The 20,355-nt window shown below is 40.3% G+C and overlaps 1 protein-coding gene across 2 annotated transcripts in view; it reads right to left on the bottom strand.

Annotated features, from left to right (window-relative positions):
* The window catches only part of DGKB (diacylglycerol kinase beta), an 895,737-nt gene that overhangs the window by 653,054 nt on the left and 222,328 nt on the right, over positions 1-20,355 (bottom strand). For both annotated transcript variants that reach the window (XM_075587224.1, XM_075587223.1), the window contains one exon: positions 9,505-9,603. In XM_075587224.1, coding sequence (XP_075443339.1) covers positions 9,505-9,603 — 99 coding nt within the window. The remainder of the gene's footprint in view (positions 1-9,504; positions 9,604-20,355) is intronic.

The raw sequence follows: 20,355 nt of genomic DNA, 5'->3' as shown, positions 1-20,355 counted from the left end.
TGCAGCTTCACTTGAGTGGTCCGCCGGTTGGCGCATCACCACAGGTTGTTGACTACTGTCTCCTTTAGTATAGGATGGGGGTAGAGACACCTACGCAGGGGAACAGCATCGGGGCGCCTCGCATTCACTGGCGGCAACCGGCATGAAGCGGTCCTGCTCCGGCGGTACCAGTGGTAGTGATCCCCCTTCTCCCTGGGTAGTCATCTTACCCTTCATTGATTCCATCATCTGTGGTTCCGTCATCTGGGTTTCTTCTTTTGGAAGCGAGTCTGGAACCGGATTTGGAGCCGTCCTGTCATCGGGGCTTGGTACTACACCAGCGTAGGCAGAAAAGGGCTAGACACAAGATGGTTTGCTCCATTCACAAAAAAAATAGCTCCCCAAACAAGTTCTTTTCCTAGGAATACACAATCAGGGCCCAAACACCTCAAGCTGGTGATCACATCTGTGGATACTTCCAGGAACCCTTTAGGCAATGAGTAATAGGCAAAGTCCATATCGCCTGTCCTCACTTTATGCAGACACGGGCACAAAAGAAATGGGTGACTTACTTTTCTCGCTCGCCATGCCCCTGGTAGCTGAGGTTGTTTCTTGCTGCATCCTGTATCTTTCTTATGGGGAAAAGCCGTTGCTATTGACAGTTCACTGTGCTCACTCCCCCTGGTGGATTTTAAAGGAGGGGCAGCACACTCTTTCAAGGGGTGTTTCTGGCTCTGCGCTGAGTCACTCACATCACAGGGGAGGGGCGCTGATTTTCACGCCAAACCTGGACAGGTTGTTGCAACATTTTTCTGTGCAGGCTGGCAGTCAGCAGCACGTGCGCTCTCCTGACTTGACGGGAGACGCCATTTTAGGTGTGACTCATTTTTGGCATTCCCTGATGAGAAAGCCTTCATTTTGTGCACAGTACTTTTAACTACGCTAGGGCTTTCTGCATATAAAAGGGGAAAGCCTTCTGGTGGGGCACCTGGGGCTGATAAAGTCCAAGGGGTATTTTCCCGGCATAATTCCTGACCCGCCACTATCCATAGGCTACTCCACTGGGCAGTGATGTCAAACTTTGCTCCATCTGCTTCCACCCTTGGTCTAGGCCCAGGAGTTTCTTTAGGGCCTCCCACATGAGTGGGAACGTTCCCTACTACCACCACGTGACTAGGCAGTGCTTTACGCCAGCAGGCCCAAGTATGGACCTCATGGATTGAGGGTATGAACATGGTGGACAATTTGACACAAAAATAAAATAGAGCACCCCAGGTCTGATCTCAGCAGCGCCTCCAAATGTAACGGGTATTCCCCCACCCCCAATCGCATATAGAGTGCATGTGAGAGGGAACCTATATGTTACCAGGTGTGGTGCGTATACCTGCAGGTTCACAGGAGGTCTGAGCCTCTGCTATTGAGAGCCTGGGGTGAATCCTCTAGAACGATCTTAACATTACAGTGCCTCCACCTGTGCAGGATTCTAGGAGTGTAGAATGCCCTCTACACAGGACCCACATATATGAACCACATACACCAAGGTATATATAACACAGGTTTACTATTTGGGCAAATAACGCAATAACATCACATCACATCATACTGAATAGCAACATAGCCGTGTTACCCTCTGCCACTAGCTGGCAGCTAGAACCTTGCCCCTAAATGTGCTTTACCTTTACACCTCCTTCCCAACCCCATGTCCAAAGAGTCCAAGCCCACCCAAGTGTGTGAACAGGCCTGTCACATGTGAGGAGCAAGTTAAAGTTGGTGCACATGTGGAAGGTTGTAAATACCTGCCCAGGTGTCTCTACACCTGGGTGTCTTCGCAAAGGGTCTACCGGCGCCGCTTGGTCCAGTGCTGATCTGTACCTCCACGTGGGATGGGGTCCCGCCGGACGTCCCACCATAAGGACAGTCTCTGGATCAGCAACACAGCTTACAGGAACATGCAGCAAACCCTTTCACTGGGTCCCTGCACTAAGGAACTACACAGGGTCTCTCCCTGCTTTAAGGAACTGCACAGGGCCTCTTCCTGCTCTAAGGAACTGCACAGGGCCTCTTCCTGCTCTAAGGAACTGCACAGCTGAAGGGGCACAGGGTCCTTACCTAAGGGCCTGTCCCATGAACACCCACCCTCACTAGTGGGGAGTCAGGGACTCAGCTCTAGCCTGTGGATTTCTGGCCTAGGGCAGAAGCTCACAGCTCTCTGCCCCTCTTCCTTCCCGCACTGTCTCCTTAGCCTGACTAACTCATGTGCTTCACAGTCTGCTTCCTGACTCTGCACACAACGATATATCCTTCTCCAACAGGAACAGGAGAAGCTGCAAGCTCTATTGGCTGTCTGGCTGCCTGTGACCAAGGTGAAAGTGCAGTCCCCAGAGGCTGCTGGGAATTGTAGTCCTTGGTACAGCTCTTTCCTATGGGGACCGCGTGTGCGCACTCTACTGCGCATGGGCGAAGCTGTAATGGCCACTGCTACTCTCCACGGAGCCTGTGCAACCCTGTAATGGCCGCCGCATCGCCCTAACTGCGCATGCGTGACTTCTAGGGGTCCTTCCTGCCTCCCTACACTTTCCTGCGCTAGGTGTAAAGGCCGCCGCGACTGCAAACGCGCACCGCGATTGCGCAAACGCGCACAAGATGGCGGCTCCCTGTCATTGATGCCACCGGGAGCCGCAATCGCCCCTGCAACTGCCTGACATAGTGCTGGGGTACCCGCTACTCTGCGCAGGCGAGGATGGCCAGGGGGGACCCTGCTACACAAGCAAAACAACATTACTCATATTTACTATTTTTGTGTCGGGGAAGCATCACCAAATGTGTATATAACACCCACTTGATTAATTTACATTTAATTAAAATGCAAAGTGCAAAATCTGGTAAAAATAAATAAATATATATATATATATATATATATATATATATATATATAAATCATACGAACCAGCCCAAAGACCAGTAAAGAGACAGCAACCAGCGAGGTGTAATCCAAAATAATCTGTATTGAAATGAACAGATACACGAAAGCCAACGTTTCGGTCTCTCAGGGAGATCTTCCTCAGGGCCGTGAGAGACCTCGCTGGTTGCTGTCTCTTTACTGGTCTTTGGGCTGGTTCGTATGATTTGTGGATTCCTATGGGACTAGCAACTGCCTTTTGCTTTACATTAGAGTGCTGACTGCTTTATATATATATATATATATATATATATATATATATATATATATAATATATATATATGTAACCCCTCAATGTTACCCTTAGACTGACTTCTTTAAACTAAGAAAGGGACCCAAGTCCTTCTCCCCATTATGACCGGTGCTTTTCAACTTGCTGGGTGGATGGCCGGATATCAGACAATAGGACGACACAGGGTTTTTAATAACAAGAACAAATTTATCAAACCCCTATAACACAGGTATCAAACCAGACATGTGATCCTCTAGGGGAGTGTCATATACATATAAATCACAATATATTGTAATACAGTATAAGATGTTGCACAGTTGTGTGCCAAGTCTCTCCCAAGTACCACAATGTTGTGTTATAAGGGGCTCATGTATAGGTGCCAGGAACAACCTTGGAGCTCTTTATGATAAATGTGATAACTGTAGTAGACCTGTCTTTTCATAAAGACTTTGGTACCAATTACTTGTTGTGAGGATTCCCTCTGTTGCTACTCATGCTTTCCTTATACTGGTCGGCTCCAGCTCCGACAGGGCACGTCGGTGACCTCGTCACCTAGCTCTGCTGTGCCATTCTGACTCACGGACCTGTTCTCAAGGCCATCCTGACTCAGCCCAAATTCCCTTTGGGTTGCGGAAGCTCTGCCAGGGATACTTAAAACACTCTCTCCTTATTCTCTCCACTTCCTGAGTCACCACTATTCACCTGAGTCTATGTCTATCATTAAGGGACTCATTAACACACCACAGAAAGAAACCATCAAGGGAGCAGCATACATACATAGCTTCTGCCCCTTGCAAGGGGGTAACATATGGAAAATCCTTTAGTAAATAATGCTGGAAACTGCCCCAATTGTTTGCATCTTTACCATTCCCATTGTGTATGTATCTACGAGTGCATGCATTACTGTATGCATGTGTGACACATACATGTACAGATGTAGTATGCTTAATTGTTCACTTTGGTGTAATGTGTTGGGATATATCATGTTATTCTGCACCCTTGCTATGGAATTTTTTGGAACCTTAGTATAACTCAGAATATCACAATGATATTATACATTTCTAGATTGGAAATGTCACATGTTACATCGCTATAAAGTGTAAGACCTATTATTTTATTTTTGACTGTTATGGCTGTATATTTTTCCCTGGAGCCCTTGAAACCCCAGTCTGACACAACTCAAAATTTATGCACAATAAACTCTATATATATCAAAGCAATTATATGACTAAAATCTTCTGTTATCTGCATCAGTATATGATGTTGTTAATGATTGGGTGCACTATGTTTTGAGAACCTTATTACAGGTCAACAGGTATTATACAGTAAGTTCACTTTTACATTCTACAGAAAGTTTTATGATTTTGTTCATGTAAATATATATTTAGAATCCCCATTTTTGGTGAATTATGACCCTCCCTGGGTTAAGTTTCCTCTTCATGCATTTTCAAGTTATCTACTGATTAGAAGAGAATACAAAAATGTGCCTCAGGATAAAAGTTGCAAAAAAGTTATTGAATTGTGGTATTAAATCAGCACAACTGCTAATTATTAAGGGAAATCTGTGTTAAAAAAAAACCTGGTTGTAACAATAATTTAAATGGAAAATCTGTATTTGTCACAATTCGCCTCATATAAAGATAGTGGGACATGGTGTGGACCATGACTGATGGAACCCTCAATTGCCCATTTGACTTGTGGTCATACCACCTCACAGACCTTCCTGTTTCACTCCTGCACACAGAACACAAAGGTACAACTGTGGATAACATCCCATTTTTCATTAATCTTATATATGCAGTAAATTAAGAGGACTTTACCAGCACCACGTACAGTATATGCCAATTCCAAGAAACCTGTGCATCAAGCACCAGCTGTACCTGCTCGGTGGGCCAATACAAATTCCCTAACCAAAATTCCTTGAGAGGACACTGTGATTGAAAGGGACCCAGGCACAAGTATATTAAAGGGTAAGCCTGGTTCCTGGCCCCAGCCCATCTCTCCCTGTGGCTCAAATGGCCCCAAAACCACACAGCTACCCTGTTTAAATGTACTTTGTAGACCCTTACATACCCTGTAACTGTGTATTCTTTATTCCTGGGAGATGTACTGTTTTAAAAGTATAAAAATGTGCTTGCTGGATTCCAAGACATGCAGGGCTGATATTCCTTTTTTCAGCCTGCATGTCCAGGAAACCGGGGTTCTGCACGACAAGAAGGTGCTGTTTGATGTGGAACGAGGAATAAGAAGAGGGGGTGGTCTACTAAGTAGAGAGGAGAACCTTGTATCTCTCTCACTAAAACAATCTTTAGTGCATTTCTCTTGCAAGGCCCTTCTGCTGCTATTGCAAAAAATGTAAAAAGGATTTGCCAAATACCCAGCATTTGTTCATTCTTTCTCTTATTATCATTATTATTATTATTATTATTATTATTATTATTATTATTTTAAACATTGGAACATTGCCATTAATCCAAAATTGCAAATGAAGTACAGTAACATCAGTGAAGTAATACAACAACAGTGAAGTAATATGTTCCAAATTCCATACAAGTTTTACAGAATCACTCCCTACTTAACCCTTAATACATTATTTTAGGGGTGGGAGGGTGTTATCTCTTCAAATGTCCTTGCACTAGTGGCTACAGGGCTTCCTTTTCCAATGAATGAATGCAATAACATTGTCAAAGTGTAACAATGACAACAATTATATACTGTAGTGTAATTATATACAATACACAAAGTGACCATACCCACAACAACTATTATTTATTACATCAATTGAAAGTAATTTCGATTGTTTGATAAATGTGTACTTTAAAAAAAAAAATCACAAAAACTTCATTGTTTAGAGGTGTAGATGTCATGCTAACATAGATAGCTAGTTGGCTATGAATAAACATTTCACAGACATCCTTTTAAATTGATGGTACTGTAAGTGAAACTGCACCTTCTACACACTGTTTGATGTGCATACCTAGTGGTCTATATGAGGCAGGATGTTTGAGATGTTTCCCTATATCTGTTTAGTGAATAAAGTGTAAATATAAATTCTGGTATAGTGAGGCAATTTCCAAATACTGTATGAATTCTAATTTATGTAGATTTTTTTTTTAAAGCTCTGAATAAACCCCTATACCGTATCTACAGAGAAACTGTGTCAGTTTATGTACAAACCATTTATCATTTATGTGTTTAATAACTTCAATGACAAGAAAAGACTCTCATATGTAGCACTAATGAGACAGTTTGCCCTTACCACCTTTTAGTAACTTCCCCCATGAGAGTTTTTCTCCACAAGAATGAAATAGAAAAAAAATAAAGATGTTCAGCTCGTTAGTAAAGGTTTAAAGTTTGAGTACGACCAGCTTTAGGGAATTAATTTAGTATGTTAAATAATTATATAGTAGATTAGGTTGAAAAAAGACATATGTCCATCAAGTTCAAGTTACGCTAAATTTAGATGACAGATAGTTGCCTTATAATTGTATTTACAGTATTTTTTTATCCAGAGGAAGGCAAACAAAAACCCCAGTGAAACATTATCCTGTGTCTCATAAGGGGAAAATTTCATTCCTTCCTGACAAATATTGGCAATCAGATATCTTCCTGGATCAACATCCTTCCTATATTTACGTATTTGGAATATCCCTATATAACTTTACTTTCTAAAAAAGATGTGCAACCTTTTGTTGAAGATATCTATTGTATCTGCCATCATAGTCTCCATGGGTAATGAATTCCACATTTTAACTGCCATTGCTGTAAAGAACCCTTTGCTTTGTTGCTGGTGAAATGTCCTTTGTACTGCTGTTGGGCTGAATAGTTCTTTTGAAAGTACTGTATGATACAAGGCTTTTAATTTTTTGTCCTACACATGTAACTAAGAAATTGAATACATAAGAATGGGTCAATATTTTTTATTCGCTTTGAAGCATAAATAAGAATTATTTAATAATCGATTGTAAACTTTTATTCAGCACAAATGTATGTATGCACGTTTTTTTATATCGCGTCAAACAAAGAACACAGTGCTTTACAAAAACACTCATCAAAACATTGTCTCAGAAGGATGGGTTGACAATGTGCTTGCTTTTGCTTTTAAAGTAATATTGATCCACATACTGTTTTTTTTTTTATTTTTGTTAGACGAAGTATTATACTTAACAATAGAATAGCACTGGAAATATTTGTTCCAAGTATTAGACCTATCAAATCTTCAAAAATAATCATTCAGCTCCCTCTACTGCTGTTTAGAAAGACTGCAACTTTGACATGGTCAAATATATAACAGACTACAATATATATATATATATATATATATATATATATATATATATATATATATATATATATATATATATATATATATATATGTGTGTGTGTATATATATATATATATATATATATATATATATATATATGTGTGTGTGTATATATATATATATATATGCATATCTGTACAAATATCTCTATTTTGTATCATTAAATACATAATAATTAAGTTACAACTATGTATAGCTGTTAATATTACATCTGCATGAGTATGAGCCTGAGAATATACATTATGTTTTACCAACCTTTGCCTGACAGAAAGATTCATAACGAAATACATTAAAAAAATAACTGTTTATGCCAGAAAACGCATATTGAATTTTGAAAACTATGATGGTTGACTATGCCATGTTAATTATTCCATAACAGAGTCAGAGAATGTCTGTTGCTGGTTAAAAAAAACATCTAGTAAAGTAATAAGATTTAGTAATCAAAATTACTTCCTCTACAAGCAATGTTTTTCTTTTTTTGAAAACACACAATGAACTCCAGATATGCAAAAAGATGTGTGTCACGAATGTATTTATTTAATCAACTTATCCAATGACTTCACTCAGGGTCACTGCTAAGGATATATGCCACATTTCTCTGATGAAACTAGGATTAAACACATAATTGTAACCATCAGCATCACTACAGATGTTCTTTGACGCTAACATTTGCAGTTTGAAATATGACTTGTTGTTGACTTTGTTTATAATGGATTTTGCAAATAAATATTGAAACTGAATTATCGGAAAACAGATCTTTCAGAAGTGATTAGAGAATATTCTACGAACATAAATACATTTCATAATGTAATCAGTGTCAGATCTTGAGAAACTGAAAAAGGTCATAGCATTATAGCTGCTTCGACTTTAATATCTAAAAAGCAAAAGGAAGCAAAGCGCACCAAACAATTGGAAAACTCACAATGTAGCAAAAAAGGTCAGAGTTGCAACTCTTTAGACATTAAATTACTTTTTTTTTGCTACATTGTGAATTTTCCAATCGTTTGAGGTGCTTGGCTCCCTTTTCAATATTTCTACTTCTTGACCAGGATTTGTTGCTTTTAGCACCCATTTTTTCACTCTTCTTTATCCTAGACCCCCTTTTTAGGAGCATCCTAAGTTGCTTTACCTGATTCACGCCTTGCTTTACGTTCAACTTTAATATCAGAAATGTAGTATTGTGTCATTGTAAAGCATTATTGTTGCATAAAAGGTACGCTGTGTGATTGCATCATGTGCAGTAATAATGAATAATACATTAAGCCTACTTACATTATGTATTTAAAGTTATGACTATGACTTGCACAACATTTTGATAATTATGATAGATAGATAGATAGATAGATAGATAGATAGATAGATAGATAGATAGATAGATAGATAGATAGATAGATAATTAATATGATATTATGATGCATATAATATAATGTGATATTGTATCTAAATGTAAGACTTTATTATACATTTGCAATTTTATTTTATTTTTTAAGACAAATGTACTATTCACTTTGCTAGAATGACATACAGTGCATACAAATATGAACCACATACAGTAATGCTGAATGGACAGTGTCATTATTCAAAGTAACCTCTGACTTGGAAGAAAGATCTCTGCATTGCAGATATGCAATGTGCTTCTAAAGCAAGAACTGACCATAAGAATACCTTCATCTTTCTGGGAAGTTGGATCTTTAAAAGACGTAAAATGTAAAAGTGACCTGCTATACAATTTCTGGTAAGTACTATATAAGTAAGTAATAAAATCTGACTCCGTCTCCATTATAGCCTATCCCAATGAAATTTCATTGTCATCATAACGGAAAAGCAATATATTTAAAAAAAAATACATTTGTTTTATTTGAATAAGTACTCTGGTGAAATCATTGGGATATTTGTTATATCTTGTTTTCTTTTGATATGGAATTTTTATTTTCCAATGCTTTGTCCTCTTGTCTGTTAGAGCCACGGTCAATTGTGATGTTGAAATGCAGGTAGAAATACAAACTTACCAGTACAACTGGACAGATTGATGTAGGAGGTAAAATGTGATCCTTCAATGGTCCACAGTCACATTCAGGTTTAAGATGTGAAGCACATTTATTATGGAGCTGTAGGGAATAACATAAGATTATTAAGCACACCATAACCTGTATTCAAGGTGATGGTAGCATTTTACACTTCATTTCAACATTGTTGATACTGTAGTGTCTTTATAAGCTTGTTGCAATTAACCAATGGTATACTGCTGCGGCCAGCTTCAGTCTTACACTTACCCGTCTTGTCCCGCGGCTGTTTTCGGGCTGGCGCCGAACTTGGCCGAGCGCCAGCCGCATCTTTCCCCTTTTCCTTCCCCTCCCCTCGCGACCTCTGCCTCTGCTCTGCCCTGCTTCTCCGGGTCCCCCGGGTCCCCCGGGTCCCCCTCTGCTTCCCACATCCCCATGCTTCCCACATCCCCTTCGGGGAACCCTGGGCACGCGCGCCACGTGCGCACGCACCCTGGCACGCGTGACCGCACATCAGTGATGCACGGCACGCGGCGGGAGAAAAAAAAACCCCAGCCGCGTCTGGACGCACATTGCGGTGGCGGCCGCTGAAGACTCAGCACGGCCGCTACTGTATATCTAGGTTTATACAAAGCTAAGCATTACATATTTTCAAACATTTTGCTGTTTTGATACTCAACTGAAAATGTAAATTGGAAATGAGAGTGTATTACCTGCACCTACCTAGTGACATACATCATGCAATAGAAAAGGTATCTCAAATTTTAATGTATAAACAATCATGCAGCATCATATTTGAAGGTGTAGCTTAGTGGTAAGAACACTGTCTTTGAAGATGGTAAACAGTTCAAACCCCAGTATCAGCGCTCCCTGTGGCAAAACACTTTACCACCCCGGAGATTACATAACTAATTAGATTGGATGCAGCACTAGAGCTTTTTGTCTATACTGTACATGAGGTCACAATTCTAATAGCATTCCTTTTGACACAAATATATATGATGTGGTGGATTTGGGTTCTGAGTTTACAGCAGCTGAGTGTGTTTCAGAAATTAGATTGCAAGCTCTTTGCTCTTTGAAAATGCTATGTACAGAGCTGCGTACACTGGCATCACGAGAAAAAAATATATATATATATATATATATATATATATATATATATATATATATATATATGTTTTAAGTTAGGGTGGGTGAAAAGGGCAACAAGAAACCTCCACCGTGTTGCATATAGCAAATAAAAAGATCACTTGTGAGCACATTCACATGTCTTAGGCAGGTCTGCAACCCTGCCTTTCGCTATTATCATCCAGCATGCAGTGTTTCCACTGCAGCAATGGATTATGGGAAATGACATGTAAATGAGCACACTGTGTCACACTTTTGCCTGAAAAACCATTGTTACATGGAGCCCATATCCCATGCTGTGTTTTAAAGCTGTGTTAACATATACTTTATATATACATAGTATATGTTAACACAGCTTTAAAGCACAGCATGGGATATGGCCTCCATGTAACAATATATAAATGTCGAGGGTCTGTGGCCAAGGAGATGGAACTGAAGGTGTTAATCCACAAAGTCCAATATTGCTCACCATAACTATTAAGGCGTTCTTGCAACATATATATGTATATTCCGACATTACGGAAGGAGGAAGATATCTGCATTCACTCACTAAAGTCTTGGTAGAATTACACTTTAAAAGGGAAAAATAGCAAAGAAAATTATGTTTTTTAATAGTTTGTCACTTAAAATATGTATTTTTCTAGGCAGGTTAGACATTGCAAGACACGTTCAGGTTTTAATGTACAAAAAAAGTTTTAATTAAAGGCTGCAGATGAAATTACCTTTTCATGTCATTCTTTTGCCCTACTCAATCTAATTTTAGGTGTAGGATAATATAGACACACATTTATAATGTACAGTATTTAAGTATTCCTCATTTCTAAATGTGCTTAAGTGGGTTTCAGAAGAATTAATGTATTATTATGCGCTAGGCACTATTTCACAGATAATCTGCACTTTAGAGGTACTTTGTGCATTAAAATGAAATTAAATGGACATGAATAGTTCGAAGTGTAATCCAAGCTTTCAAGAAATATTAAATAAGAACTCCAGTGGCAACGAGTAAATATAACATATGCGTCCTGTAATATAGCCTGCTCATTCATATCATTAAAGATCTTAAAATCACAGCTTTGCTGAAAATGCTATCTGATTTGCTTTTCAAGAATGTGTTTTTGCAAAAGTCTGCACTAACTCGTGTTCCAACAATCCAGTGGGGCTAACAAATATAACATGTCTTCCTTCTTTAAGAAACTCCTCCCAAAAGATGATCCTTCCAAATTGAGTTACTGTATGCCTAAGATTAAATAAACCTGATTGTATTTTGGGTCTTTGAAAGGTACAGTACAGAAAAAGTTGACATATTGCATTGTAAGTGAAAGGGGTAGTATCTTCCATTCAGAAACTTTTTTGTGAACTTTTTATTTATTTAGTGAACTTTTGTGTCTGCGGGTGTAAGAGGACAATCAAAAATCTTTGCCCTGAAATATCATTTTTGCTGAAGGATAGGAGGGGGAGATAAACAGAAAGAAAGAGAGAGATAGGAGGGGGAGAGGGAGGAGAATAGAGGAAAGGGTAGGTGGAAGAGAGGCGAGCAAATGGGGTGAGATTGAGAGAGACTACTAAGATTTCTCTGTTTTTTGCAGTTTTTATCAACAGACCCTATTTACCCTTTTTATGCCCTATAGACATACGGTATTTCCTAAAGTATGGCTGAGCCTCTAATTAAGCCAGCTGTGCTGAAGTAGGGATATCCTGAAAACCTGGCCTGTTTGCGGCCCTCGAGGACTGGAGTTGTGCAGGCATGTTATACGCACTCTGGAGTGATCATGTTGTTGCACTACAGTATGTCGAGGGTCTGTGGCCAAGGAGATGGAACTGAAGGTGTTAATCCACAAAGTCCAATATTGCTCACCATAACTATTAAGGCGTTCTTGTAAATCCAAATTATGAGAAAAGCATTATTTAGATATTAAGGTTTCTTTTGTTTCACATCGGTACAACATGCACATTTAGGGGTACATTTTATATATACTTTGAAACGGCGAACGTCAAAGGGGATTTTCACCTGAAAATTACCTTACTGACCACTTTGAAATATATAGAATTGATACCTTAGTACAGTACACTGGCGACACACTTTATTCGAGCTCGGCTAGTCCCACGAATTCGGGTATACCCGGGTGTATTGAGGTTTGTGACTGTTTTCTGCCCGAGTGCATTGCGTTATTTTCCAGGCAGGGATTGAAGCATTTTATTCCCGCTGGCTTCAATACTGCACAGTATATATATATATATATACTGCATTACAATTCATGAATTTATGCCATCTGGTAGACACGCGAAGCATTGCAGCCTATTAAATCCTAATCATTATCATTTAACAGATCAGCCGCCCGTCAGCCAGGCATGAACCATGGCTGGGAAGGCAAACGCAACGGGGCTTGTCTGAGGTGAGGAGTGGCGCATTCCAGGTATCTGCCAGGTACATACTGGGTATTTGCTCGAATAAAGTGTGTCGCAGCAGTATGTAAACAAACAAGTAATATACTGTAGAGTAGCTCATGTTAGTCTTATAATGAGACAGAGAGACTGTAATTAGCCATTAAAATCGGGAGTTCTTGGAAATTAATTAAAAAGTATTTATTACAAAACTATTGCAACAAAAACAACATTTAGCAAGTAGATTTTGGAGGGGAAAAAAAGGTTCTGTTTGTGAGATTATAGAGGGAGAGGGGGGTTGGCCCGGTATTAAAGGGGTTGCATCCCATATGGCCACCCCCTGACCTCACCAGGGAGGCAAGGGGTTAACTGGACTGCGGTCCAGGAATGTGGCTTACACCTTGTCATGTCAGGAAACTGTATGTTTCCCTTTTCCCATGTTTCATTATAATCCTGTATTTTAATGTTTTAAAGTACATTTCTGTATCTCCAGTTCTGGAGGTCACAGAGAGTTGATATTTGGCCAATATGTGGAGTCACTGTAGGCATTAAAAACTGGCAAATTTCGACCCACTGAGCCCACCAGAATGGAACTTATTAATATGTGTAGATATTAAAGAATATATGTATGGTATTTTGGATCTGCTCTGAAAAATGCTCCATCTGCTATGCTAAGTAGGTCAGGAAGGGCAGCCGGATGATTGAGCTTAAGTACTAATCAACAGACTCTGCCACTCTAATTGTTACCTGAGGGTGGAGAATCATCAAACTGGAGTGGTTTGTAAGTGTTATGTCTACACCTACAAATAATGCAGATCCTAGCAGATACTTCATTTGGTAGACTGGTCGTTGCCCCTGATTTAATTATGGGGCTACCCATAGATTCCCAGTACACATGGGCTAATTAGCTGGGGGGCATGGGTTAATCTGTGTCTCCACGTTAGGGATTGGATACAGAAATTGTTCACCAATAGTCTGTATTCAATGTTAAGAATAGGGTTACACAGGTATATAAACTGTGTCAACCCTACAGTTTTTAGTTGTGCTTCTGATTCTACCTGGAATGTCACCAGATTGCTGGAGAATTGCTAGCTGATACTTCTCCATCCCCCAACCCTAAGAAAGTGTTACCTTCTTGTCTGTTAATTGTACTATATTGCTGTGTTCACCTTATTTAAGGAATAAATTATATTTAATTATATCTAAGCCTCGTTCAGCTCAACCCAGATATTTGGTGTTCATTATATCTTGTCATAAGCTACCGTGACAGAGATAAAAGACAATTTGGTGTTTGTAAGGTAGTGTAAGCTAGTTTTTGTGCTCTAAATTTTTGTAGCACTGTATTGGCCTTGGAGAAAAGTAGATGTGATGTAGATTTTGATACCTTTTAGTAAACCAATGATAAACTTTTATCTCCGTTAAGTTGACTTATCATAACATTAACACAACTTGGTGTCACATTAAGCCTTTCCATATATCTTCAAAGGCCAATAACGTAACGTTAGGACATATGTTCTTCTGGAAAGTATTTCGTTAACAATAGCATCCATTAGGTGTTACAATAGCAGCATTTATACACAAAACAGCAATAAGCTTAGGGTAACCAGATTTCCAAAAGTAAAAACCGGGACACAATAAAAATGTATTTCTAAATCAAATGACATCGCTTAAAAAGAAAGATTATAATGGTATTTGTCCAATAGCGTCGCCATTTATACTGTTTTATTCATTTCTCTCTCCCCTTCCACATCTTTTCCCTGTCTCCTCACCTCCTCCACTATCTCTCACACACAGACACAGTCTGTGTGTCTCTCCCACACAGGTAGTTTTGTCTCTTTACGGGGCCGTGACCCCAAAACGTTCCTGTAGCTCTCCATATTAATATGCAGTAAAACTTAGAAAATGGTTGCTGTACAGTACCAATCTCTCTCTCTCTCTCTCTCTCTCTCTCTCTCTCTTTCTCTCTCTCTCTCTCTCTCTCTCTCTCTCTCTTTCTCTCTCTCTCTCTCTCTCTCTCTCTCTCTCTCTCTCTCTCTCTCTCTCTCTCTCTCTCTCTCTCTCTCTCTCTCCCTCTCCCTCTCCCCAGGTCTGTTTCTCTGTCTGTATGTGTATGTATCTCTCTCTCTCTCTCTCCCCCAGGTGTGTGTGTGTTTGTGTATCTCTATCTCTCCCCAGGTCTGTGTGTTTGTGTATCTCTCCCTCTCCTCCCAGGTCTGTGTTTGTATGTCTGTATGTGTTTGTGTATCTCTCTCTCCCCCCAGATCTATGTGCGTTTGTGTATCTCTTCACACTGTCTCTCCAGACACTACCTGTCACTGGAGCAGGGGGGAGTCCATCTTTAGTCTTGGTAGCAGAAGAACTAACTGCTTCCGGGTCTTACTGAAAGGTGCCTCTGCTGCTTACCCCGCCCCCACCCTCCTCTACGCCTCTGCTAACCCCGCCCTACCCTGCTCTACCAGGCCAATTATCTGCTCTGATCTGCTCTCCTCCCCGCCCCCACCCTCCTCTGCTGCTAACCCCACCTCCATCCCCTACCAAGACAATCATCTGCTCTGCTCTCCTCCCCACCGGCATCTCCTGCAGCAGCAGATTCTGTTGCTGCTAGCCCAATCATCTGCTCTTTTCTCACCAGCATCCCCTGCTCTGTGAAAATCAGGACATTTAGCATAAACCAGGACATTTAGCATAAACCAGGACATTTCGGGGTATGTCGGCCCTCCGGGACACATCATAAGAAACCGGGACTGTCCCGGCTAAACCGGGACATCTGGTCACCCTAGTTAAGCTTAACACAGGAGTTATCATTAAGTTAGCTATATCATATCTACACTTGGCAGTACTCACGTTCAGACCTAGAAGACAGGCTTCTATGGGATCTGGATGGGTGTAACACCACAGTTAGATATGATTTATCTAACAGCATTATTTCCCTTTCTTTTTTAACTTTACTTTAACACATATTTGAGTGTCTGGATAAGACATACTTCATGTCATATTATTGGAAGGTAACTAAACATTGTACCACAATACCGTGATGTTTAACTAGCTCTAATGAGATATACGACTGTTGTTATTGCATATAATTACGCTGTAAACTCAGGGAAAATAAGGTACATTACTGTTTTAAGTAACATGACGTTATGAGCCCTGATTTAACAGAAATGGGTGGGTCTAACCCTAATATTGATCCCCTAAAAGGTATCACAGCCTACAAATGTAGCTAAACTGACTGGATTCAGTGCCACAGACACCCCGGTAGCAACACCTCAGGATTAACACTGCTGGTGGTCCCAATGATGAGAAGCATGGTAACCCCTGCACTGTCTCTGCCACCACTAACCTTTGCCCGTGGCACCGAAGACCGTGCACATGAAACAAAGAAAACAGGTTACCAGTTGACTTTTTCACGGTCTATCTATCTCTATCTATCTATCTCTCTATCTATCTCTATCTATCTCTATCTATCCATCTCTATCTATCCATCTCTATCTATCCATATCTATCTATCCATCTCTATCAATCTCTATCTATCTATCTATCTATCTATCTATCTATCTATCTATCTATCTATCTATCTATCTCTGTCTGTCTGTCTGTCTATCTATATATAAACACAGTTGTGTGAAAAAGAAAGTACACCCTCTTTGAATTCTATGGTTTTACATATCAGGACATAATAACAATCATCCGTTCCTTAGCAGAGTGAAATTAAATTAAAGTATTGTAACGAACAGGGAGTCATGCTGCTCTCGGCATGCTCCTCACTTACCCACAGCTCTGCTAGGGCCTCCCGTGCCTCACACGAACCCCTCCTCCAGGACGCCGATCCCCGTCTCCTCTGCACGCGCGCGTGCACGTCAGTTCCCCTCTTCTGCTATCGGGTCTGGGCGCGTGCCCGGTCACGCGCCCGCAGGCGCAGCCACACAGAGGCGCGGCCACACGGAGGCGCACCAGCCTCTTAAGGGCACATTACACTTTTCCAATGCTGCAATCAAATGCAGCCTTACTACTGGGCTCTATAGCTCCTCCTCCAGGAGCTCTTCTGGACCTATCCCTGTCACAGCCTGGCCCATCCACACACCCCCAACTGGCTACGCTGCCATTGGATCCTCTAACCTATATATACCCTGCAGTGTCACTGGCTCGTCGGCTGAGCATAGAACCAGTTGTTCTCATCACTCTCTGCCTCCCTAGTCCTGTCCTGTCCTGTCTTGTTTTGCAGTCTTCCTCGTGTACCGAACCGGCTTCCTATACGACTCTCCGCACCTCTGGCATCCCGAACTTGGCTTACGGCAATACGACTCTCCGCACCTCTGGCACCCCGAACCCGGCAAACGGTAAACGATTACGTCTCTCTCTCTAACCCCGGACTTGGCTAACAGCACCCTCCACCATCCGTAACTCTCCTGCCCCGACTCGGACTACCAGACCATTCTGCTCTCAAGACGTGCCCTCGTGGCTGTGGGTGGCGTTATATCCTATCCCACCTCAGCACAGCGGTCCCGCCTCGTTTGTGGTTAGCTCGTCCTGACAAGTATTCAGTAATTACACAAAAAAGAAATGCTCAAAAAAAAAATATATATATATATATATGATTAAAAAATGCTGGGTGCACTCAAATACAGCAGAATATACAAAAGAATAAGAGAAAGTATACTTAACAGTAATTGAGGTGCATGCAGAGGGACAGGGAATGCCAAACCAGTTCAGGACCGTGTTGGTCAAAAACGTACGTTGCTCTAGGTTACATTGGTTGCCCTATGTCTCAATAAATTAAAAAATTTCATCTGAAGAGTGCTGCAGACCAATTCTTTGTTAAATATATATACAGTATATATATATATATATATATATATATATATATATATATATATATATATATATATATACAGGCATACCCCGCATTAATGTACGCAATGGGACCGGAGCATGTATGTAAAGCGAAAATGTACTTAAAGTGAAGCACTACCTTTTTCCCACTTATCGATGCATGTACTGTACTGCAATTGTCATATATGTGCATAACTGATGTAAATAATACATGTGTAACAGGCTCTATAGTCTCCCCGCCTGCGCACAGCTTCGGTACAGGTAGGGAGCCGGTATTGCTGTTCAGGACGTGCTGGCAGGCGCATGCGTGAGCTGCCGTTTGCCTATTGAACGATATGTACTTACTCGCGAGTGTACTTAAAGTGAGTGTCCTTAAACCGGGGTATGCCTGTATATATATATATATATATATATATATATATATATTTATATATACACACAGTGGTTGACAAATCACCAAAAAATTCTACTCGCCACACAAAAAAATCTACTCGCCACCTAGTACCAAACGTGTGCTGCTTGGGCCAATATTTAGAATGTAGGGAAGCAAGGAGCACAGCTGAAGTAGAAATCTGCAGGGAGAGTCCTGTAGAAAAAATGAATAAGGGGCACAACTCTGTGCTAAAACTGAGGGTGGTTTATTGGATAATTGCACAGGGACAGAAACACAGCCCACACACCAACATGTTTCGTCCCACCTTGATAAAGTCCCGTGGGACGAAACATGTTGGTGTGTGGGCTGTGTTTCTGTCCCTGTGCAATTATCCAATAAACCACCCTCAGTTTTAGCACAGAGTTGTGCCCCTTATTCATTTTTTCTACAGGACTCTCCCTGCAGATTTCTACTTCAGCTGTGCTCCTTGCTTCCCTACATTCTGAATTTCCCTGATCAGGATTGCACGCAGTGGAACTTCGTCTGGATGGATTTCGTATTCCCATACACTCAATGGAAAGGTAATGGGCAGTAGCCCTCATTCTATGTTACCTTGGTCCCTATTTAGGGAAGTGTATATGGTAAGGGGGGTAAGCAGGGTAAACCATATCTGCGGTAGTCGCGCTGACTGACCGCTAGGTCCCATGTTCATGTCCCCCCTTAACCTAGTATTATATAATTGCTGGAATTATTTATGGAAGTTCCTATCTACCTATATGCTGTAATACAGTTTGTGAGTCTATACACTTGTATGAGCGTCAATCTCTACGTTTATACATATTGGGCCAATATTTACTCGCCCGGGGGTTAAATCCACTCGCCCGGGGCGAGCAAATGTATAGGTTTGTCGAACACTGTATATATATATATATATATATATATATATATATATATATATATTGGAGAAACAAGAGAAAAAGCGCACGATCCATGTGTAAAATCTGGTAACAAAATTGAAATAAAAAATCACAAGACAAATGCACACTCACAATTTGTCAATGCAAATTAAGCATTGTATGGGTAAACCCATGCGCCAACAAGTAGCTGCTCGCCGAATGTTTACTTCAGTACATCAGACCTCACTGCTACCGGTGCATCATCACAGTCAGATGTCCCTCCAGAAATTCAGGTATACAGTCTGTTGTTCCAGCATTAAATGCTGTGTGTGGCTCAGGGAACGTCCTCCTTCTCATGGCAGCAGACGCACGAGCTATTCCACCAAACGTAGCTCCTTGAAACCACGTGCCCTACGTGTACGCGTTTCTTCCGATTGACGGATTTCATCAGGCGCTGTTGAATCTTTCAATATATATATATATATATATATATATATATATATATATATATATATATATATATTTTTTTTTTTTTTAACAGAAGTTGAAAAAAGATGAAGCAATGATGGATCAACGTTCACTTGTTATTATTATTATTATTATTATTATTATTATTATTATTATTATTATTATTATTATTATGATTATTATTATTATTATTATTATTATTATTATTATTATTAGAGTGTGTTAAAGCTGCAGTTCAGTCTTTTTTTTAAATTTATTTATTTTTTTACTTCAATAGTTTCATGTGGGCAATCTCTAATTACCTAAAGAACTGCAGAGCTGCCGGTCAATTCGTCATCCGTCTATTGATCGGCAAAGTTTGGCGACATCTTTAAATATGGGGAATGTAAATCGTTGCTATAGGAACAAGCATGCTTGTTAAAATAGAATACAAGAAAATTGGTCTTTCAAAGTTGTTTTTTTTACAGAACTGATTTATTTAAAAAAAACACACATGCAGGATATTGACTGAACTGCAGCTTTAAGGCTTCTACAAGAAGACTTGTACGGTACAAGACCACAGGTGAAACATGGCATTATCAAGCAGACGAAGAATGAGAAGTAACCACAAATGATGTACCATGTGTCCTCCCAGAAGAACTAGAGTACAGTGTATCAATTAAGTCAACTAGACCTTGATAGTTACACACATTTAAAGGACTGCACCTACACACCATGCTACATGCATAACCAAGCATCTTTGATGCCAGTCCCTACACCATAGGCATGAAGCTATATTTG

This window comes from Ascaphus truei, chromosome 2 (genome assembly GCF_040206685.1).
Source record: "Ascaphus truei isolate aAscTru1 chromosome 2, aAscTru1.hap1, whole genome shotgun sequence".
Classification (NCBI taxonomy): domain Eukaryota; kingdom Metazoa; phylum Chordata; class Amphibia; order Anura; family Ascaphidae; genus Ascaphus; species Ascaphus truei.
Note: the sequence above shows the minus strand (reverse complement) of the source record. Positions and strands in the feature narration are given on the sequence as shown.